This window comes from Bombina bombina, chromosome 6, assembly GCF_027579735.1.
Source record: "Bombina bombina isolate aBomBom1 chromosome 6, aBomBom1.pri, whole genome shotgun sequence".
Lineage (NCBI taxonomy): Eukaryota > Metazoa > Chordata > Amphibia > Anura > Bombinatoridae > Bombina > Bombina bombina.
Genome location: NC_069504.1, coordinates 888865999 through 888890007, shown reverse-complemented (window position 1 = coordinate 888890007; position 24009 = coordinate 888865999). Strand labels below are relative to the sequence as shown.

The 24009-nt window shown below is 42.8% G+C and overlaps 1 protein-coding gene across 3 annotated transcripts in view; it reads left to right on the top strand.

Annotated features, from left to right (window-relative positions):
- Positions 1–24009, top strand: part of DVL2 (dishevelled segment polarity protein 2) — a 129592-nt gene that overhangs the window by 38530 nt on the left and 67053 nt on the right. For all 3 annotated transcript variants that reach the window (XM_053718435.1, XM_053718434.1, XM_053718433.1), the window contains exon 2: positions 22192–22261. In XM_053718435.1, coding sequence (XP_053574410.1) covers positions 22192–22261 — 70 coding nt within the window. The remainder of the gene's footprint in view (positions 1–22191; positions 22262–24009) is intronic.

The window sequence follows — 24009 nt, the reverse complement described above, 5'->3', positions numbered from 1 at the left end:
AGTAGAGTGGGAGGGGCCTAATTTCGCGCCTCAGATGCGCAGTTAGAATTGCAGTGAAGTTCATGCTGATTCACATGGAGGGTCCTGCTGCTGTTTGAGGGCCTTATAGAAGCTATATTCCCCCAAATCTGATCCCTAAGGGCAGGTAGGGCCACAGCAAGGCTGTGGCAAGGTGCTGTACTGTTTTTAACCGGGTGTTGGCTTTAGGCTGCTCCGGTTTGGGCATTAAGGGGTTAATCGTTTTGAAACTTGTGGTGCAATCTTATTAAGGCTTTAGGTACATACTGTGAAATTTTCAGGAGAATTGCTGCATTTTTCACTGTTTTGTAAAATTGTGTGCTTTTTATTTCTTAAAGGCACAGTAACGTTTTTTTCAATTTTTTTATTTGATTAAAGTGATTTCCAAGCCTGCTTGTATATATTACCAGTCTATTAAACATGTCTGAAATCCTTGTTCAATGTGTTTAGAAGCCATGGTGGAACCCCCTCTCAGAATGTGTCCCACTTGTACTGATATGTCTATACACTTTAAAGATCATATTGTTGCACTTAAAAATGTGGCCTAAGATGATTCTCAGACTGAAGGTAACGAGGGTAGCCCGTCTGCCTCTCCCCAAGTGTCACAACCAGTTACGCCCGCGCAAGCGACGCCTAGTACCTCTAGTGCGTCTAACCCTTTTACATTACAAGACTTAGCGGCAGTCATGGATAATTCTCTTCCAGCCTTCTTATCTAAACTGCCCGTGTTACCCGCAAAGCGTGATAGCTCCGTTTTAAGAACAGATTATGAGCATTCTGACGCTTTGGTAGCCGTATCCGATATACCCTCACAACGCTCTCAAGTGGGAGCGAGGGATTTGATGTCTGAGAGAGAAGTCTCTGATTCAGGAAGGGTTCCTCCTCAGACAGATTCAGATTCATTGGCTTTTAAATTTAAACTAGAACACCTCTGCGTTTTGCTTAGGGAGGTATTAGCTACTCTGGATGACTGCGACCCTTTGGTGATCCCAGAGAAATTGTGTAAAATGGACAAGTACCTAGAGGTCCCAGTTTACACGGATACGTTTCCAGTCCCTAAGAGGATTGCGGATATCGTTACTAGGGAGTGGGATAGACCAGGTGTTCCCTTTGCTCCCCCTCCTGTTTTTAAGAAAATGTTCCCCATACCTGACCCTGTCCGGGACTCTTGGCAGACGGTCCCTAAGGTGGAGGGGGGCTATTTCTACACTTGCTAAACGCACAACCATACCAATTGAAGACAGTTGTGCTTTTAAAGACCCTATGGATAAAAAATTAGAGGGTTTACTTAAGAAAATGTTTGTTCAACAAGGTTTTCTTCTCCAACCTATTGCCTGCATTATTCCTGTAACTACTGCAGCTGCTTTCTGGTTTGAGGCGCTGGAAGAGTCGCTCCAGACGGAGACCTCATATGAGGAAATTATGGATAGAATTAAGGCTCTAAAGCTGGTTAATTCTTTTATCACTGACGCCGCTTTCCAAATAGCTAAGTTAGCAGCGAAAAATTCAGGTTTCGCCATTTTGGCGCGCAGGGCGCTATGGCTAAAGTCCTGGTCGGCCAATGTGTTGTCTAAATCCAAGCTTTTGAACATCCCTTTTAAAGGAAAGACCCTCTTCGGGCCTGAATTGAAAAAGATTATTTCAGATATCACCGGGGGAAAAGGCCATGCTCTCCCTCAGGACAAGTCCTTTAAGACAAAGAACAAGGCCAATTTTCGTTCCTTTCGCAATTTCAGGAACGGCCTCGTTTCATCCTCTCCGGCTGCAAAGCAAGAGGGTAACGCTTCACAGCCCAAGGCAACCTGGAAACCTTACCAGGGCTGGAATAAGGGTAAAGAGGCCAAAAAGCCTGCAGCTGCCACCAAGACAGCATGAAGGGGTAGCCCCCGATCTGGGACCGGATCTAGTAGGGGGCAGACTCTCTCTCTTCGCTCAGGCCTGGGCAAGAGATGTACACGATCCTTGGGCATTAGAGATTGTAGCCCAGGGATACCTTCTAGAATTCAAGGACTCTCCTCCAAGGGGAAGGTTCCACATTTCTCGTCTGTCTACAGATCAGACAAAGAAAGAGGCGTCATTACGCTGTGCAGAAGATCTACTTACAATGGGAGTGATCCACCCAGTTCCAATTGCAGAACAAGGACTGGGGTTTTACTCAAACCTGTTTGTGGTTCCCAAAAAAGAAGGAACTTTCAGACCAATCCTGGATCTCAAAATTCTAAACAAATTCCTCAGAGTCCCATCATTCAAGATGGAGACCATTCGGACAATCTTACCAATGATCCAGGAGGCTCAAGATATGACTATCGTGGATCTAAAGGATGCGTATCTGCATATTCCTATCCACAAAGATCATCACTAGTTTCTCAGGTTCGCCTTTCTGGACAACCATTATCAGTTTGTGGCTCTTCCTTTCGGGTTGGCTACTGCTCCCAGAATTTTCACAAAGGTGCTAGGGTCCCTCCTGGCGGTTCTAAAACCGCGGGGCATAGCAGTGGCGCCTTACTTAGACGACATCTTAATTCAGGTGTCGACTTTCCAAAGAACCAAATCTCACACGGAGATCGTATTGGCATTTCTGAGGTCTCACAGGTGGAAGGTGAACGTAAAAAGTACTCTCTCTCCCCCCTCACAAGAGTTCCATTCCTAGGAACTCTGATAGACTCGGTAGAAACGAAAATATTTCTGAAGGAGGTCAAAGTTAAAACTGTTAACTACTTGCCGAGCTCTTCATTCCATTCCTCGGCCATCTGTAGCTCAGTGCATGGAGACAATCGGACTAATGGTAGCGGCAATGGACATAGTCCCTTTTGCTCGGATACACCTCAGACCACTGGAACTATGCATGCTCAAACAGTGGAATGGGGATTTTGCAGATTAGTCTCCTCTAATTCAGTTGGGCCAGGAGACCAGAGATTCTCTTCTCTGGTGGTTGTCTCAGGGAATATGTTTCCGCAGACCAGAGTGGATCATTGTAACGACCGACGCCAGTCTGTTAGGCTGAGGTGCGGTCTGGGACTCCCTGAAAGCTCAGGGCTTATGGTCTCGGGAAGAAACTCTTCTCCCGATAAACATTCTGGAACTGAGGGCGATATTCAACGCTCTTCAGGCATGGCCTCAACTAGTTGCGGCCAAATTCATCAGATTTCAGTCGGACAACATCACGACTGTAGCTTAAGTCAATCATCAGGGGGGAACAAAGAGTTCCCTAGCAATGACTGAAGTAACCAAAATAATCAGGTGGGCGGAGGATCACTCCTGCCATCTCTCTCAGCAATTCACATCCCAGGAGTAGACAACTGGGAGGCGGATTTTCTAAGTCGTCAGACTTTTCACCCGGGGGAGTGGGATCTCCACCCGGAGGCATTTGCCCAGCTGACTCAGCTATGGGGCATTCCAGAGTTGGATCTGATGGCGTCCCATCGGAACACCAAACTTCCTCTCTACGGGTCCAGGTCCCGGGATCCCAAGGCGGTATTGATAGATGCTTTAGCCGCGCCTTGGTCCTTCAATCTGACTTATGTTTTTCATGTGGTTGCCAAAATCAAGCAGGAGAAGGCTTCAGTGATTCTGATAGCGCCTGCGTGGCCACGCAGGACTTGGTATGCAGACCTAGTGGATATGTCATCTGTCCCACCATGGACATTGCCAATGAGGTAGGATCTTCTGACACAGGGTCCGTTCAAGCATCTAAATTTAGTTTCTCTACGTCTGACTGCTTGGAGATTGAATGCTTAATTCTATCAAAGCATGGTTTCTCTGAGTCAGTTATAGATACTCTGATTCAGGCTAGAAAGCCTGTCACCAGGAAAATCTACCATAAGATATGGCGGAAATAACTTTGTTGGTGTGAATCCAAGGGTTACTCATGGAGTAAGATTAGGATTCCCAGGATATTGTCTTTTCTCCAAGAAGGATTGGCGAAAGGATTGTCAGCTAGTTCCTTAAAAGGACAAATATCTGCTTAGTCTATCCTGTTACACAAGCGTCTGGCAGATGTACCAGACGTTCAAGCGTGTTTGTTCAGGCTTTAGTCAGAATCAAGCCTGTCTATAAACCTGTGGCTCTGCCATGGAGTTTGAATCTAGTTCTTTCAGTTCTTCAAGGGGTTCCGTTTGAACCTTTACATTCCATAGACATTAAGTTGTTATCTTGGAAAGTTTTGTTTTTGGTAGCTATCTCTTCTGCTAGAAGAGTTTCAGAATTATCTGCCTTACAGTGTGATTCACCTTACCTGGTGTTCCACGCAGATAAGGTAGTTTTGCTTACCAAGCCTGGTTTTCTTCCTAAAGTTGTTTCTAACAAGAATATTAACCAGGAAATAGTTGTTCCTTCTCTGTGTCCTAATCCATCTTCGAAGAAGGAACATCTATTACACAATCTTGATGTAGTTCGTGCTTTAAAGTTCTATTTACAAGCAACTAAGGATTTCAGACAAACATCTTCTTTGTTATCTATTCTGGTAAGAGGAGAGGTCAGAAAGCGACTGCTACCTCTCTTTCCTTTTGGCTGAAAAGCATCATCCGTTTGGCCTATGAGACTGCTGGCCAGCAGCCTCCTTAAAGAATTACTGCTCATTCTACCAGAGCAGTGGCTTCCACATGGGCTTTCAAAAATGAGGCTTCTGTTGAACAGATTTGTAAAGCAGCGACTTGGTCTTCACTGCATACTTTTGCCAAATTTTACAAATTCGATACTTTTGCTTCTTCGGAGGCTATTTTTGGGAGAAAGGTTTTACAAGCAGTGGTGCCTTCCGTTTAAGGTACCTGTCTTGTTCCCTCCCTTCATCCGTGTCCTAAAGCTTTGGTATTGGTATCCCACAAGTAAAGGATGAATCCGTGGACTGGGTACACCTTGCAAGAGAAAACAGAATTTATGCTTACCTGATAAATTACTTTCTCGCGGTGTATCCAGTCCACGGCCCGCCCTGACATTTAAGTCAGGTAAAAAAATTTTTGTTTAAACTAGTCGCCACTGCACCCTATGGTTTCTCCTTTTTCTTCCTAACCTTTGGTCGAATGACTGGGGGGTGGAGCTAGAGGGGGAGCTATATGGACAGCTTTGCTGTGTGCTCTCTTTGCCACTTCCTGTAGGGAATGAGAATATCCCACAAGTAAAGGATGAATCCGTGGACTGGATACACTGCAAGAGAAAGTAATTTCAGGTAAGCATAAATTCTGTTTTCTCAGGGATTTTGATGCTAGCGATTTTATGATTCTCTATAGATGTTCTGGTGGAAGTCCAAAAAAAAAAATATTTTAAGACCATGTTTAAGCCTCAGAGCTTATTTGTCTGTCGTTGGTCTGTTTAATTTATTCTAGCCCTGCTAGGGTTTAGAACTTTGTTAGCCCTTGAACAGTTAGGTTGTACCCTGGTCAGCAGGCTGGTCCTGGTTGGTACTTGTCACTCTATGTTCTTTTGAGGTTATATCAGACATTTTGTATCCTTGACAACAGGCTGGTCCTGTTTGGGTACTATGTTTGCTTACCTCTTGTTACAAGGTTGTTTTTCTTGTTCTACAAGTTAGGAGGCCTTTCTATCCTAGATATCAGGCTGGTCCTACGTTATTTAATGTTTGTGGGGCGTCTGATGTTGGTCATACTCGATACAAAGTGTTTTGTCCCTGCATACCTTACGTGGTTTGCTGGGATTAAGAATTCTGTTATGGCAGTATGTTTTTAGTTCCAGAGGTCCTTAGACAGGAGCTAGAGTCCTCCCTTCTGAGGGGGGAGGATCAGATGACTGCTTGGAGATCTCCAGTACCTGGTGTAGGGGGTGATTTTTTTTTTTTATTTTTTTTTTTTTATTTTATTTTTTTTTTTTTTTATTCCCCTATTGGTACTCCTTGTGGATTGGATTGGCCGATTTTTCAGATCTTTCGCTAGTGTTTCTCCTCTTTTTTTGAGGATTGCTATTCTTTTCGCTTTCCCTTGCCTTTTTTGGGGTAGGACTTTCGGTCATCTGGTTGCGGAGACTAGGTTCTAAGGGACCGTTTTTGTCCTGTAGTATCCCCTTTTGGATCCTATATACTTAGGAATCAGGGGGATTGTTATGCAGTCTCTGTTGCCGTCAACCCATAGGAGCTTTAGGATGCTCGTTCATTCGTTAATTCCTTGAGCTGTAGGTTTTCTGAGGGTTGATCCAGACTGGATCTTGAGAGACTGTCATATTCTCTGTCATGGAGATCTGATCTCTTTTGGGGCCTTCCTTTGTCTTTGGACTTTGTGGGTGGTATCTTAGAAGCCTTTTGGGTCTGAACGGACAGCCACTGGGATACATCATGAGAGATCTGAGTTCAAGACCCCATGGGGGTATGGCATTCATCAACTTTGGTGCAAATTTTATTTCCAGGTAACTTTGTGGTTGTTCCACAATGTTTTTTGTCTGGATCCGGTACCTGGTTTTGGGGGTCCGTTTTTTTTAACCTAGTCCTGGTCTTCGACTTGCTCTGATTTCAAGATTTTAATAGTCTTGGATCTGTCCGGCGTTCAGTAGCAGGCTTATTTTTCCCGGTCGTGTTGAAATCTCCTTGTTCCTACTGGGGCGGTTCTTTTTCTCTCTTCTGAAGAAATGGAGGCTGTTTTTCATGGGAATTTCTTTACTGGAATGTTCCTGGGTTTCTCAGTTTCCTTCTATCTGGAAGGATCTGGTCATTTGCGGCTATGCAGTTGGCTCCTCCTGAGGTAGTATTTCCTCATCTGACTCTAGGAGTTCAGTGGGTTGAGGGTTTCTCTTGTCTGTGGTGTACCCTCCCTTCGGGTTCCTGAGGGGTAATAAGGATAGGTATACTGGATCCCGAGTTAGTCTCTCTGGGTGTCGGTGACTCCTTCCTGCTTCTTTTCCTTAGGAACTCATGGTTGGAGATTCATTATCTGATCTCTGGGCCTTGGCGATGTTGGGATTTTTTTAAGTCTCTTTTGCCCTTGGGACATTGACAGTCACTTATGTGATAGGACTATTCAATTGGAGTAGGGGTCAGGAATTCTGACTGCTCGGTTTGGGCATCGACCACGTATCGTCTCCCAAAGGATCCTTACTTAAGTTGGGAGGCCTGGCAGTTGGTTCCGGAACCTTCCCTTAGCGGGTAGTTGGTTCTTCCTTATTGGTCAGGGTTTTGTCCTCCCTTATCCCGTTTTCTAGTAGGGGAGAGTTGGGGGTCTAGCCGATGGAAGCCTGGGGCTTTCATTTGTGGCGTAAACGGATGTTACTATTCCGTTTCTGTTCTGCTCCTGGGTTTTTCTGACCTACGGGTGTTCAGTTTCTCTGTGCTTGTTAGCTGTCTATGTTAAGGTAGTCTTGTTCTACCCTTTTGTCCTTCCGGGACTTTGGTTCCGGTTAAGGCTTTACTTTGGTTCCTTTTGGATCCATGTAGGAGGTGAACTGAAATGTTTACTTTCTTTGCTCTCCTCTGTTAGCGTATTTTCTATGACTTTGTCCTGTTAGCGTATTTTCTACGTGACTTTGTCCTGTTAGCGTATTTTCTACGTGACTTTGTCCTCTTGAATCTTAGGGGATTGTGTCTTGACGTTCTTTCGGACCTTCTTATCTGATTCTTCCCTTATTTTAGTTAGGGAGAATGTGGTGTGGGAGTTTGTGTGTTTCCCTTGCCATTGTTCATGGAGAGGTTTCTCCAACATTGGTGTGTCCGGTCCACGGCGTCATCCTTACTTGTGGGATATTCTCTTCCCCAACAGGAAATGGCAAAGAGTCCCAGCAAAGCTGGCCATATAGTCCCTCCTAGGCTCCGCCCACCCCAGTCATTCTCTTTGCTGTTGCACAGGCAACATCTTCACGGAGATGGTTAAGAGTTTTTTGGTGTTTAAATGTAGTTTTTATTCTTCTATCAAGTGTTTGTTATTTTAAAATAGTGCTGGTATGTACTATTTACTCTGAAATAGAAAAGGATGAAGATTTCTGTTTGTGAGAGGAAGATGATTTTAGCAGACAGTAACTAAAATCGATTGCTGTTTCCACATAGGACTGTTGAGATGAAGTAACTTCAGTTGGGGGAAACAGTTAGCAGACTTTTCTGCTTAAGGTATGACTAGCCATATTTCTAACAAGACTGTGTAATGCTGGAAGGCTGTCATTTCCCCTCATGGGGACCGGTAAGCCATTTTCTTAGTCAAACAAACAGAATAAAGGGCTTATTATGGGCTAAAAAACTGGTAGACATTTTTATGGGCTAAATCGATTGCTTTATTTGGGCATTTTATTCAGATTTAGGCTGACAATTTGCATTTATAAACTTGGGGAACGTTTATTTTAAGGGTTAAAGCTCTGAAATTTGGTGTGCAGTACTATTAATGCTTTAAGACACTGTGGTGAAATTTTGGTAATTTTTGAACAATTCCTTCATACTTTTTCACATATTCAGTAATAAAGTGTTTTCTGTTTAAAATTTAAAGTGACAGTAACGGTTTTATTTTAAAAAGTTTTTTGTGCTTTGTTGACAAGTTTAAGCCTGTTTAACATGTCTGTACCTTCAGATAAGCTATGTTCTATATGTATGAAAGCCAATGTGTCTCCCCATTTAAATTTATGTGATAATTGTGCCATAGCGTCCAAACAAAGTAAGGACAGTACTGCCACAGATAATGAAATTGCCCAAGATGATTCCTCAGATGAGGGTAGTAAACATGATACTACATCATCTCCTGTGTCTACACCAGTTTTGCCCACGCAGGAGGCCCCTAGTACATCTAGTGCGCCAATGCTTATTACCATGCAACAATTAACGGCTGTAATGGATAACTCCATAGCAAATATTTTATCCAAAATGCCTACTTATCAGAGAAAGCGCGATTGCTCTGTTTTAAACACTGAAGAGCAAGAGGGCGCTGATAATTGTTCTGTCATACCCTCACACCAATCTGAAGGGACCATGAGGGAGGTTTTGTCAGATGGAGAAATCTCAGATTCAGGAAAAATTTCTCATCAAGCTGAACCTGATGTTGTGACATTTAAATTTAAATTAGAACATCTCCGCGCACTGCTTAAGGAGGTGTTATCTACTCTGGATGATTGTGACAACTTGGTCATTCCAGAGAAATTATGCAAGATGGACAAGTTCCTAGAGGTTCTGGTGCACCCCGACGCTTTTCCTATACCCAAGCGGGTGGCGGACATAGTAAATAAGGAGTGGGAAAAGCCCGGCATACCTTTTTGTTCCCCCCCCTATATTTAAGAAATTATTTCCTATGGTCGACCCCAGAAAGGACTTATGGCAGACAGTCCCTAAGGTCGAGGGGGCAGTTTCTACTCTAAACAAACGCACTACTATTCCTATCGAAGATAGTTGTGCTTTCAAAGATCCTATGGATAAAAAATTGGAAGGTTTGCTTAAAAAGATTTTTGTACAGCAAGGTTACCTTCTACAAACAATTTCGTGCATTGTTCCTGTCACTGCAGCAGCGTGGTTCTGGTTCGAGGAACTAGAAAAGTCGCTCAGTAGAGAGACTCCATATGAGGAGGTTATGGACAGAGTTCACGCACTTAAATTGGCTAACTCTTTTATTTTAGATGCCGCTTTGCAATTAGCTAGATTAGCGGCTAAAAATTCTGGGTTTGCTATCGTGGTGCGCAGAGTTCTTTGGCTAAAGTCTTGGTCAGCGGATGTGTCATCCAAGACAAAATTGCTTAACATTCCTTTCAAAGGTAAAACTCTATTTGGACCAGAATTGAAAGAGATTATTTCATACATCACTGGGGGAAAGGGCCACGCCCTTCCACAAGATAGGTCTTTTAAGGCTAAAAATAAGTCTAATTTTCGTCCCTTTCGCAATTTCAGGAACGGACCGGCCTCTAATTCTGCATCCTCTAAGCAAGAGGGTAATGCCTCACAACCCAAACCAGCCTGGAAACTGATGCAAGGCTGGAACAAGGGTAAGCAGGCCAAGAAGCCTGCCACTGCTAACAAAACAGCATGAAGGAGTAGCCCCCGATCCGGGACCGGATCTAGTGGGGGGCAGACTCTCTCTCTTTGCTCAGGCTTGGGCAAGAGATGTTCAGGATCCCTGGGCGCTAGAAATAGTTTCTCAAGGTTATCTCCTGGAATTCAAGGAACTACCCCCAAGGGGAAGGTTCCACATGTCTCACTTATCCTCAAACCAAATAAAGAGACAGGCATTCTTACATTGTGTAGAAGACCTGTTAAAAATGGGAGTGATACACCCAGTTCCAATAAAGGAACAAGGAATGGGATTTTATTCCAATCTGTTCGTAGTTCCCAAAAAAGAGGGAACTTTCAGACCAATTTTGGATTTGAAGATCCTAAACAAATTTCTCAGGGTACCATCGTTCAAGATGGAAACCATTCGAACGATTCTACCCACTATCCAGGAAAGTCAATTTATGACTACCGTGGATCTAAAGGATGCGTACCTACATATTCCTATCCACAAAGAACATCATCAGTTCCTAAGGTTCGCTTTTCTGGACAAGCATTACCAGTTTGTGGCCCTCCCATTCGGGTTAGCCACTGCTCCAAGGATTTTCACAAAGGTGCTAGGGTCCCTTCTAGCGGTTCTAAGACCGAGGGGCATTGCAGTAGTACCTTACTTGGACGACATTCTAATACAAGCGTCGTCCCTGTCAAAAGCAAAGGCTCATACGGACATCGTTCTAGCCTTTCTCAGATCACACGGATGGAAGGTGAACATAGAAAAAAAGTTCTCTGTCTCCGTCGACAAGAGTTCCCTTCTTGGGAACAATAATAGATTCCTTAGAAATGAGGATTTTTCTGACAGAGGTCAGAAAATCAAAACTTCTAAGCTCTTGTCAAGTGCTTCATTCTGTTCCTCGTCCTTCCATAGCGCAGTGCATGGAAGTAGTAGGGTTGATGGTTGCAACAATGGACATAGTTCCTTTTGCACGAATTCATCTAAGACCATTACAACTGTGCATGCTCAAACAGTGGAATGGGGATTATACAGACTTGTCTCCAATGATTCAAGTAGATCAAAGGACCAGAGATTCACTCCGTTGGTGGCTGACCCTGGACCATCTGTCCCAGGGAATGAACTTCCGCAGACCAGAGTGGGTCATTGTCATGACCGACGCCAGTCTAGTGGGCTGGGGCGTGGTCTGGGAATCCCTGAATGCTCAGGGTCTATGGTCTCGGGAAGAGTCTCTTCTCCCGATAAACATTCTGGAACTGAGAGCGATATTCAATGCTCTCAGAGCTTGGCCTCAACTAGCAAAGGCCAGATTCATAAGGTTCCAATCGGACAACATGACGACCGTTGCATATATCAATCATCAGGGGGGAACAATGAGTTCCCTGGCGATGAAAGAAGTGACCAAAATAATTCAATGGGCGGAGGATCACTCCTGCCACCTGTCTGCGATCCACATCCCAGGAGTGGAAAACTGGGAGGCGGATTTTCTGAGTCGTCAGACATTCCATCCGGGGGAGTGGGAACTCCATCCGGAGATCTTTGCCCAAATAATTCAATTATGGGGCATTCCAGACATGGATCTGATGGCGTCTCGTCAGAACTTCAAGGTTCCTTGCTACGGGTCCAGATCCAGGGATCCCAAGGCGACTCTAGTAGATGCACTAGTAGCACCTTGGACCTTCAACCTAGCTTATGTATTTCCACCGTTTCCTCTCATTCCCAGGCTGGTAGCCAGGATCAATCAGGAGAGGGCCTTGGTGATCTTGATAGCTCCTGCGTGGCCACGCAGGACTTGGTATGCAGACCTGGTGAATTTGTCATCGGCTCCACCATGGAAGCTACCTTTGAGACAGGACCTTCTTGTTCAGGGTCCATTCGAACATCCAAATCTGGTCTCCCTCCAGCTGACGGCTTGGAGATTGAACGCTTGATTCTTTCGAAGCGTGGGTTTTCAGATTCTGTGATAGATACTCTGGTTCAGGCCAGAAAACCGGTAACTAGAAAAATTTACCATAAAATATGGAAAAAATATATCTGTTGGTGTGAATCCAAAGGATTCCCATGGAATAAGATAAAAATTCCTAAGATTCTATCCTTTCTACAAGAAGGTTTGGAGAGAGGATTATCTGCAAGTTCTCTAAAGGGACAGATCTCTGCTTTATCTGTCTTACTACACAAAAGACTGGCAGCTGTGCCAGATGTTCAAGCATTTGTTCAGGCTCTGGTTAGGATCAAGCCTGTTTACAGACCTTTGACTCCTCCCTGGAGTCTAAATCTAGTTCTTTCAGTTCTTCAAGGGGTTCCGTTTGAACCTTTACATTCCATAGATATTAAGTTACTATCTTGGAAAGTTTTGTTTTTGGTTGCAATTTCTTCTGCTAGAAGAGTTTCAGAGTTATCTGCTCTGCAGTGTTCTCCGCCCTATCTGGTGTTCCATGCGGATAAGGTGGTTTTGCGTACTAAGCCTGGTTTTCTTCCTAAGGTTGTTTCTAACAAAATATTAACCAGGAGATAGTTGTACCTTCTTTGTGTCCGAATCCAGTTTCAAAGAAGGAACGTTTGTTACACAATTTGGACGTAGTCCGTGCTCTAAAATTCTATTTAGAGGCTACTAAAGATTTCAGACAAACATCTTCCTTGTTTGTTGTTTATTCTGGTAAAAGGAGAGGTCAAAAAGCGACTTCTACCTCTCTTTCCTTTTGGCTTAAAAGCATCATCCGATTGGCTTATGAGACTGCCGGACGGCAGCCCCCTGAAAGAATCACAGCTCACTCCACTAGGGCTGTGGCTTCCACATGGGCCTTCAAGAACGAGGCTTCTGTTGATCAGATATGTAAGGCAGCGACTTGGTCTTCACTGCACACTTTTGCCAAATTTTACAAATTTGATACTTTTGCTTCTTCGGAGGCTATTTTTGGGAGAAAGGTTTTGCAAGCTGTGGTGCCTTCCGTTTAGGTAACCTGATTTGCTCCCTCCCTTCATCCGTGTCCTAAAGCTTTGGTATTGGTTCCCACAAGTAAGGATGACGCCGTGGACCGGACACACCGTTGGAGAAAGTAATTTATCAGGTAAGCATAAATTCTGTTTTTTGTGTGCTTCTAGAGAGTGGGACTTTGTCTCCTCAGAGGCTTTTGGGCTCAGTGGAGTCCACACTTTAGAGTTATCTTTAAATGGGATCCTTATGGTTCTAATTGATGGGCAATTACCCTGTAGTCTTTCCATATTTTTGTTCTTCCTGCTTCTGTTGAAGTAGTGTGTTTTTTTTATTTTTTTTATTTATTGGGAATACGGGTTGTGTCATGCTGTGGTATCATCGGAATAGGCCGCATTTTTGTTCCTGCCCATTTGCATTGTGTCCTCTAAGCTTGGGTATTGATTTCCCAAAAGTAATGAATGCAGCTGTGGACTCTCCACGTTTTAAATTATTTTTCTTCTGTATGGGGAGAGACAACCGCTCCCTGCCCGTTTTTTTTTTTTTTTTTTTTTCTTCTGTGGGTGGCCTTAAATTGTTTTTTCTCCATTCTTCTGGCACCTTTTTTTCACCCTGATATTTCTCCTACTGGTCCTTGTTCCCTTGGCAGAATGACTGGGGGAGGTATGTAAACCTTTGGCTGGGGTGTCTTTGCCTCCTCCTGGTGGCCAGGTTCTGTATTTCCCAAAAGTAATGAATGCAGCTGTGGACTCTCCCTGTACAGAAGTAAAGAAAGTTATCGGTATGCATAATTTCAGTTTTTCCATACCTCCAGTGCAAATGTGTTAACCAAACTATATATTTTTTTTGTATTTTCACTCTTTTCACCCACACTCAAAAGTGGGCAGCTGGAGTTAAATGCCAGATAATCAGTCTGTCTCTCTGTGTCTGCCATAAGGCTTTGGGCCTTAACTTTGTAATATACAGTAATTTTAAAAGCAATGCTATCTGGTTCCAGAATTCTATGATAAATTATTTCATGTCTGCTTTAACCTTTTAATTTCACCCACTGTTCTGAAGGTGTTTTGCACTCAATTTTACATCTATTGCAAAATGTTTCTGTGAGTTACAACCCTTTTATTTTTTTTATTTAAAAAAAATAAATTAAAAATTTTCTGAACTTCTACAGCAGCTACAAATACAAATATTATCTGGTTTCTAAAATAATGTATAGCTGTTACCATTATTCTTGATGGCTCGTGAGTTTTATTTCAATTTGTAAATTCTGTATGCTTATGTGTCTATTGCATCTGAATGAATTTACAAGGTTTATAGAACACTGCCTTTCAAATTATTCTGTTTGGTGCTTTTTAAATTGAAATGTGTTTTATAAACAAGCCCAGGCAGGGCAAAATAGATTTTTATTTTTTTTCTAATAACTTTAATTGTAAAACTGAGATTGTTTTCTGTGTAGGCTGTGGGTGGCACGTTTTTATATGCATTTAATTGCTAGCCAAAGCTTAGAGGACCCAGCAATTTTTTTTTTTAATCTTCCAAGGGAAGGATCTAAAATCTAGAAAAATGTTTAAAGGATTAAAGGGACACTGAACCCAATTTTTTTTCTTTTGTGATTCAGATAGTGCATGCAATTTTAAGCAACTTTCTAATTTACTCCTATTATCAATGTTTCTTCGTTCTCTTGCTATCTTTATTTGAAAAAGAAGGCATCTAAGCTTTTTTTCTCCAACATAGGTGTGTCCGGTCCACGGCGTCATCCTTACTTGCGGGATATTCTCCTCCCCAACAGGAAATGGCAAAGAGCCCAGCAAAGCTGGTCACATGATCCCTCCTAGGCTCCGCCTACCCCCGTCATTCTCTTTGCCGTTGTACAGGCAACATCTCCACGGAGATGGCTTAGAGTTTTTTAGTGTTTAACTGTAGTTTTTTATTATTCAATCAAGAGTTTGTTATTTTGAAATAGTGCTGGTATGTACTATTTACTCAGAAACAGAAAAGAGATGAAGATTTCTGTTTGTATGAGGAAAATGATTTTAGCAACCGTAACTAAAATCCATGGCTGTTCCACACAGGACTGTTGAGAGCAATTAACTTCAGTTGGGGGAACAGTGTGCAGTCTCTTGCTGCTTGAGGTATGACACATTCTAACAAGACGATGTAATGCTGGAAGCTGTCATTTTCCCTATGGGATCCGGTAAGCCATGTTTATTACGATCGTAAATAAGGGCTTCACAAGGGCTTATTTAGACTGTAGACATTTCTGGGCTAAATCGATTCATTATTACCACATATTTAGCCTTGAGGAATCATTTTATCTGGGTAATTTGATATAATAATATCGGCAGGCACTGTATTAGACACCTTATTTCTTAGGGGCTTTCCCAAAGCATAAGCAGAGTCTCATTTTCGCGCCGGTGTGGCGCACTTGTTTTTGGGAGGCATGGCATGCAGTCGCATGTGAGAGGAGCTCTGATACTTAGAAAAGACTTTCTGAAGGCGTCATTGGTATCGTATTCCCCTTTGGGTTTGGTTGGGTCTCAGCAAAGCAGATACCAAGGACTGTAAAGGGGTTAAAGCTTAAAACGGCTCCGGTTCCGTTATTTTAAGGGTTAAAACTTCCAAATTTGGTGTGCAATATTTTTAAGGCTTTAAGACACTGTGGTGAAAATTTGGTGAATTTTGAACAATTCCTTCATGTTTTTTCGCAATTGCAGTATTAAAGTGTGTTCAGTTTAAAATTTAAAGTGACAGTAACGGTTTTATTTTAAAACGTTTTTTGTACTTTCTTATCAAGTTTATGCCTGTTTAACATGTCTGAACTACCAGATAGACTGTGTTCTGAATGTGGGGAAGCCAGAATTCCTATTCATTTAAATAAATGTGATTTATGTGATAATGACAATGATGCCCAAGATGATTCCTCAAGTGAGGGGAGTAAGCATGGTACTGCATCATTCCCTCCTTCGTCTACACGAGTCTTGCCCACTCAGGAGGCCCCTAGTACATCTAGCGCGCCAATACTCCTTACTATGCAACAATTAACGGCTGTAATGGATAATTCTGTCAAAAACATTTTAGCCAAAATGAACCCTTGTCAGCGTAAGCGTGGCTGCTCTGTTTTAGTTACTGAAGAGCATGACGACGCTGATATTAATATCTCTGAAGGGCCCCTAACCCAATCTGAGGGGGCCAGGGAGGTTTTGTCTGAGGGAGAAATTACTGATTCAGGGAACATTTCTCATCAGGCTGAATCTGATGTGATTACATTTAAATTTAAGTTGGAACACCTCCGCATTTTGCTTAAGGAGGTATTATCCACTCTGGATGACTGTGAAAAGTTGGTCATCCCAGAGAAACTATGTAAAATGGACAAGTTCCTAGAGGTGCCGGGGCTCCCAGAAGCTTTTCCTATACCCAAGCGGGTGGCGGACATTGTAAATAAAGAATGGGAAAGGCCCGGTATACCTTTCGTCCCTCCCCCCATATTTAAAAAATTGTTTCCTATGGTCGACCCCAGAAAGGACTTATGGCAGTCAGTCCCCAAGGTCGAGGGAGCGGTTTCTACTTTAAACAAACGCACCACTATACCCATAGAGGATAGTTGTGCTTTCAAAGATCCTATGGATAAAAAATTAGAAGGTTTGCTTAAAAAGATGTTTGTTCAGCAGGGTTACCTTCTACAACCCATTTCATGCATTGTCCCTGTCACTACAGCCGCATATTTCTGGTTTGATGAACTGATAAAGGTGCTCGATAGTGATTCTCCTCCTTATGAGGAGATTATGGACAGAATCAATGCTCTCAAATTGGCTAATTCTTTCACTCTAGACGCCACTTTGCAATTGGCTAGGTTAGCGGCTAAGAATTCTGGGTTTGCTATTGTGGCGCGCAGAGCGCTTTGGTTGAAATCTTGGTCGGCTGATGCGTCTTCCAAGAACAAGCTACTAAACATTCCTTTCAAGGGGAAAACGCTGTTTGGCCCTGACTTGAAAGAGATTATCTCTGATATCACTGGGGGTAAGGGCCACGCCCTTCCTCAGGATCGGCCTTTCAAGGCAAAAAATAGACCTAATTTTCGTCCCTTTCGTAAAAACGGACCAGCCCAAAGTGCTACGTCCTCTAAGCAAGAGGGTAATACTTCTCAAGCCAAGCCAGCTTGGAGACCAATGCAAGGCTGGAACAAGGGAAAGCAGGCCAAGAAACCTGCCACTGCTACCAAGACAGCATGAAATATTGGCCCCCGATCCGGGACCGGATCTGGTGGGGGGCAGACTCTCTCTCTTCGCTCAGGCTTGGGCAAGAGATGTTCTGGATCCTTGGGCGCTAGAAATAGTCTCCCAGGGTTATCTTCTGGAATTCAAGGGACTTCCCCCAAGGGGAAGGTTCCACAGGTCTCAGTTGTCTTCAGACCACATAAAAAGACAGGCGTTCTTACATTGTGTAGAAGACCTGTTAAAAATGGGAGTGATTCATCCTGTTCCATTAAGAGAACAAGGGATGGGGTTCTACTCCAATCTGTTCATAGTTCCCAAAAAAGAGGGAACGTTCAGACCAATCCTAGATCTCAAGATCTTAAACAAATTTCTCAAGGTCCCATCGTTCAAGATGGAAACCATTCGAACTATCCTTCCTTCCATCCAGGAAGGTCAATTCATGACCACGGTGGATTTAAAGGATGCGTATCTACATATTCCTATCCACAAGGAACATCATCGGTTCCTAAGGTTTGCATTCCTGGACAAACATTACCAGTTTGTGGCGCTTCCTTTCGGATTAGCCACTGCTCCAAGGATTTTCACAAAGGTACTAGGGTCCCTTCTAGCGGTGCTAAGACCAAGGGGCATTGCAGTAGTACCTTACCTGGACGACATTCTGATTCAAGCGTCGTCCCTCCCTCGAGCAAAGGCTCACACGGACATCGTCCTGGCCTTTCTCAGATCTCACGGCTGGAAAGTGAACGTGGAAAAGAGTTCACTATCCCCGTCAACAAGGGTTCCCTTCTTGGGAACAATTATAGACTCCTCAGAAATGAGGATTTTTCTAACAGAGGCCAGAAAAACAAAACTTCTGGACTCTTGTCGGATACTTCATTCCGTTCCTCTTCCTTCCGTAGCTCAGTGCATGGAAGTGATCGGGTTGATGGTAGCGGCAATGGACATAGTTCCTTTTGCGCGCATTCATCTAAGACCATTACAACTGTGCATGCTCAGTCAGTGGAATGGGGACTATACAGACTTGTCTCCAAGGATACAAGTAAATCAGAGGACCAGAGACTCACTCCGTTGGTGGCTGTCCCTGGACAACCTGTCACAAGGGATGACATTCCGCAGACCAGAGTGGGTCATTGTCACGACCGGCGCCAGTCTGATGGGCTGGGGCGCGGTCTGGGGATCCCTGAAAGCTCAGGGTCTTTGGTCTCGGGAAGAATCTCTTCTACCGATAAATATTCTGGAACTGAGAGCGATATTCAATGCTCTCAAGGCTTGGCCTCAGCTAGCGAGGACCAAGTTCATACGGTTTCAATCAGACAACATGACGACTGTTGCGTACATCAACCATCAGGGGGGAACAAGGAGTTCCCTAGCGATGGAAGAAGTGACCAAGATTATTCTATGGGCGGAGTCTCACTCCTGCCACCTGTCTGCTATCCACATCCCGGGAGTGGAAAATTGGGAAGCGGATTTTCTGAGTCGTCAGACATTGCATCCGGGGGAGTGGGAACTCCATCCGGAAATCTTTGCCCAAGTCACTCAGCTGTGGGGCATTCCAGACATGGATCTAATGGCCTCTCGTCAGAACTTCAAAGTTCCCTCCTACGGGTCCAGATCCAGGGATCCCAAGGCGGCTCTAGTGGATGCACTAGTAGCACCTTGGACCTTCAAACTAGCTTATGTGTTCCCGCCGTTTCCTCTCATCCCCAGGCTGGTAGCCAGGATCAATCAGGAGAGGGCGTCGGTGATCTTGATAGCTCCTGCGTGGCCACGCAGGACTTGGTATGCAGATCTGGTGAATATGTCATCGGCTCCACCTTGGAAGCTACCTTTGAGACGAGACCTTCTCGTTCAGGGTCCGTTCGAACATCCGAATCTGGTTTCACTCCAGCTGACTGCTTGGAGATTGAACGCTTGATTTTATCGAAGCGAGGTTTCTCAGATTCTGTTATCGATACTCTTGTTCAGGCCAGAAAGCCTGTAACTAGAAAGATTTACCACAAAATTTGGAAAAAATATATCTGTTGGTGTGAATCTAAAGGATTCCCTTGGGACAAGGTTAAGATTCCTAGGATTCTATCCTTCCTTCAAGAAGGATTGGAAAAAGGATTATCGGCAAGTTCCCTGAAAGGACAGATTTCTGCCTTGTCGGTGTTACTTCACAAAAAGCTGGCAGCTGTGCCAGATGTTCAAGCCTTTGTTCAGGCTCTGGTTAGAATCAAGCCTGTTTACAAACCTTTGACTCCTCCTTGGAGTCTCAATTTAGTTCTTTCAGTTCTTCAGGGGGTTCCGTTTGAACCCTTACATTCCGTTGATATTAAGTTATTATCTTGGAAAGTTTTGTTTTTAGTTGCAATTTCTTCTGCTAGAAGAGTTTCAGAATTATCTGCTCTGCAGTGTTCTCCTCCTTATCTGGTGTTCCATGCAGATAAGGTGGTTTTACGTACTAAACCTGGTTTTCTTCCAAAAGTTGTTTCTAACAAAAACATTAACCAGGAGATTATCGTACCTTCTCTGTGTCCGAAACCAGTTTCAAAGAAGGAACGTTTGTTGCACAATTTGGATGTTGTTCGCGCTCTAAAATTCTATTTAGATGCTACAAAGGATTTTAGACAAACATCTTCCTTGTTTGTTGTTTATTCAGGTAAAAGGAGAGGTCAAAAAGCAACTTCTACCTCTCTCTCTTTTTGGATTAAAAGCATCATCAGATTGGCTTACGAGACTGCCGGACGGCAGCCTCCCGAAAGAATCACAGCTCATTCCACTAGGGCTGTGGCTTCCACATGGGCCTTCAAGAACGAGGCTTCTGTTGATCAGATATGTAGGGCAGCGACTTGGTCTTCACTGCACACTTTTACCAAATTTTACAAGTTTGATACTTTTGCTTCTTCTGAGGCTATTTTTGGGAGAAAGGTTTTGCAAGCCGTGGTGCCTTCCATTTAGGTGACCTGATTTGCTCCCTCCCTTCATCCGTGTCCTAAAGCTTTGGTATTGGTTCCCACAAGTAAGGATGACGCCGTGGACCGGACACACCTATGTTGGAGAAAACAGAATTTATGTTTACCTGATAAATTACTTTCTCCAACGGTGTGTCCGGTCCACGGCCCGCCCTGGTTTTTTAATCAGGTCTGATAATTTATTTTCTTTAACTACAGTCACCACGGTACCATATGGTTTCTCCTATGCAAATATTCCTCCTTAACGTCGGTCGAATGACTGGGGTAGGCGGAGCCTAGGAGGGATCATGTGACCAGCTTTGCTGGGCTCTTTGCCATTTCCTGTTGGGGAGGAGAATATCCCGCAAGTAAGGATGACGCCGTGGACCGGACACACCGTTGGAGAAAGAAATTTATCAGGTAAACATAAATTCTGTTTTTTTTATTCAGGACTTTGGACAGCAAATTTTTATTGGTGGATGAATTAATCAACCAACCAGCAAGAACAACCCAGGTTGTTCACCAAAAATGGGCCGGCATCTAAACTTACATTCTTGCATTTCAAATAAAGATATCAATAGAATGAAGAAAAATTGATAAAAGGAGTAAACTAGAAAGTTGCTTAAAATTGCATGCTCTATCTGAATCATGAAAGAAAAAAAATTGGGTTCAGTGTCCCTCTAAACATTTAGGTGCCATGACTCACTGGTTGCTGCAACCTGATAGCGCTGCATATAGGTATATAGGATCATAGGAACATAGAATTTGACGGTAGATAAGAACCTAAAGGCCCATCAAGTCTACCCATATTACATGTTACTGTTTTCTTAGGATAACCTTAGGCATGTCCCAGACATTTTTTTTAATTATTTTACAGTCCCTGTGTTTACCACCTCTATTGGAAAGTATATGAATCCACCACCCTTTCTGTGGAAAAAAAAGTGACTTAGATTTAAAGGGACATGAAACCTAAAAATTTTCTTTCATGATTCAGATAGAGAATACAATTTCTCCAACATTGGTGTGTCCGGTCCACGGCGTCATCCATTACTTGTGGGAAATGTTCTCCCCCACAGGGAAAGGCAAGGAGAGCACACAGCAAGAGCTGTCCATATAGCTCCCCCTCTGGCTCCGCCCCCCAGTAATTCTCCTTGCCGCTCTGAACAAGTAGCATCTACCAAGGCAAATTCTACAAATTTGATATTTTTGCTTCTTCGGAGGCTGTTTTTGGGAGAAAGGTTTTGCAAGCCGTGGTGCCTTCTGTTTAGGTAACCTGATTTGCTCCCTCCCTTCATCCGTGTCCTAAAGCTTTGGTATTGGTTCCCACAAGTAATGGATGACGCCGTGGACCGGACACACCAATGTTGGAGAAAACAGAATTTATGCTTACCTGATAAATTACTTTCTCCAACGGTGTGTCCGGTCCACGGCCCGCCCTGGTTTTTTTTAATCAGGTTGAAAAAAAATTTCTTTATACACTACAGTCACCACGGCACCCTATAGTTTCTCCTTTTTCTCCTAACCGTCGGTCGAATGACTGGGGGGCGGAGCCAGAGGGGGAGCTATATGGACAGCTCTTGCTGTGTGCTCTCCTTGCCTTTCCCTGTGGGGGAGAACATTTCCCACAAGTAATGGATGACGCCGTGGACCGGACACACCGTTGGAGAAAGTAATTTATCAGGTAAGCATAAACTCTGTTTTTAAACAACTTTCTAATTTTCTTCTATTATCTAATCTGTTTCAATCTCTTGGTATCATTTGTAGAAGGAGCAGCAATGCACTAATGGTTTCTAACTGAACACTGGGTGAGCCAATCGCAATAAAAAAAAAAAAAATATATATATATATATATATATATATTGATGTGTGTGTGTGTGTGTATATATGTATGTGTGTGTATATGTATATAGCTAGAACCTAGGTTCTCTGCTGCCCCTGAGCTTGCCTAGATAAACCTTTCAGCGAAGGAAGCAAATTTAAATATAAGTAAATTGGAAAGTTGTTTAAAATTGTATTCTATATCTGAATCATGAGAGAACATTTTTGGGTTTAATGTCCCTTTAACGTAAACCTGTTAACACCTTCCTTAGTTATGTTCCCTTCTCTTAGTACTTTTTTACTGATAATTTTTTTTGTACTACATATATGGTTTAAATTGATGTTTGCAAAGTGTTTTACACCTTATACTTTCTGTGCAGAGTGGTGAAGGAAGAGATCTCAGATGACAACGCCAAGCTGCCATGTTTTAATGGGCGTGTGGTATCCTGGGTAAGAAAGGACTGCTAATATGAAAAATATAGTGGTGCATGATAGACCACAGCATGGGTGTAATTTTTGTATATTTAGAGAACAAATATTGATCTCTTGTGACACACAGATACATAATAGTTTGTTTTTATTATACTAATGTCTATATATCAAGTAGAGTTTTATTTTCTGAAATCATGGAGATTCAGCCATATTTTCAGTATTCCAGTGTCTGAACATAGGTATCATTCAGATCTTTCATGGTAATAAACCGACCTGTTTTTTAAGAACCAAGATAATGCACTTAAAATAATTGAATCTTAAAATGAGGAACCTTCACAAATCTTTGTAGACTTTAAAGGGACGGTGTACTGTAAAATTGCTTTCCTTTTATGGATTTCCTATGACTTGTTATACCAGCTCCAGAATATAATTTGTATGGCGTCTTTAGGATTATTTGTGTATATGACATAGCTGATTTTGTTCTTTAAAACTGCAACTCGTCAAAGTGGGTTGAACTTTCCGGTTAAAATCATATAATTTTATCACTTTCTGTACACACACTCTTTGTTTTTGTATACCACAGCCCAATAGTTATTGCCTGATATACACCTCTCTGCTAAGACGAGATGATATAAAATTATCCTCCAGCACTAAGGTTCCTAGTAAATTTCTAAAAAGGCAGATTCTGCTATACTAACCTGCATTTCTGTATGTGAAAGAGACAAGCCCAGTGCAATCTAGCACTGCATGACATGAGATTTCTGCTGCATTTACACTTTATCATTTGTATTTTATATTACTTTACACTTCAGATTTGTATTTTATTTAAACTTTGCACATTTTATTGTGTATAAAGCAGTGTATTTAGGATTGTGATTTTACAAATTCTGATTAGGCCTTCAGTTTGTGTAATTTTAATGTATTAGTCTCATACTTTGTATATTTATGTGTATTTTTTACACATTACTTTGCATTTCTTCTATTGAAGAGAGATCTGAAACTGACAGTTTCCCAAAGAGCTTTATTATTTTCTATGGGCCCTATAAGCAAAGAATCTCTAATGTGGAGAACAATTATAGTGCAGACTTCACAGGGTGTGAACTCACTGAACTTTATAAGAAAAAGGGCTGAACCTGAGAGATGAGATGCATTCTGTAGAAAGCAATGAGGCTCTTTGGAATAAAGAATTTCTCAGGGGAGAGATAAGTTACAGGAGTATTCCTGGGGCTGATGTAAAGTTTCTGCTTGCAGCAAATCCTAATTTTAAACTGAAGTGTTTTCACTACAGTTTAATTTTTGTTTGCCAGTTGTTTTAGTATATATTTTTAGGTGTATTGTAAATTTTGAACAAACTTTACCTGTATACAGCTGGTAAAATAAATCCGTGAGACTTGTGTAAAATACTTACAGCATTTCACAAACATTGAGAGATATTCAGACATACCCAGGGATCTCCCCTGTCCCTCCCACTTTCTGAATAGGGGTGCTGAAAATAATCATTTGGGCGATGCATCGCGATGCGGCATGAAACGATTCTGCATCGATGCGGCATGAAACGATTCTGCATCGATGCAGCGAAGGGTGCGAATCGATTCATGTACCATCACGTGACCCCGCCTCCAGGACAAGTATAGAGAGAGTGCGCGGTACTACGCATATAAGGGATTTATGTTTTGTTTTCTGAGGATGACCATTTTCACACAAATAATAATGGCAATGGTGGTAACTTAAGCTTGACCTATGTTGGTTTTAATTTAATGTATTAG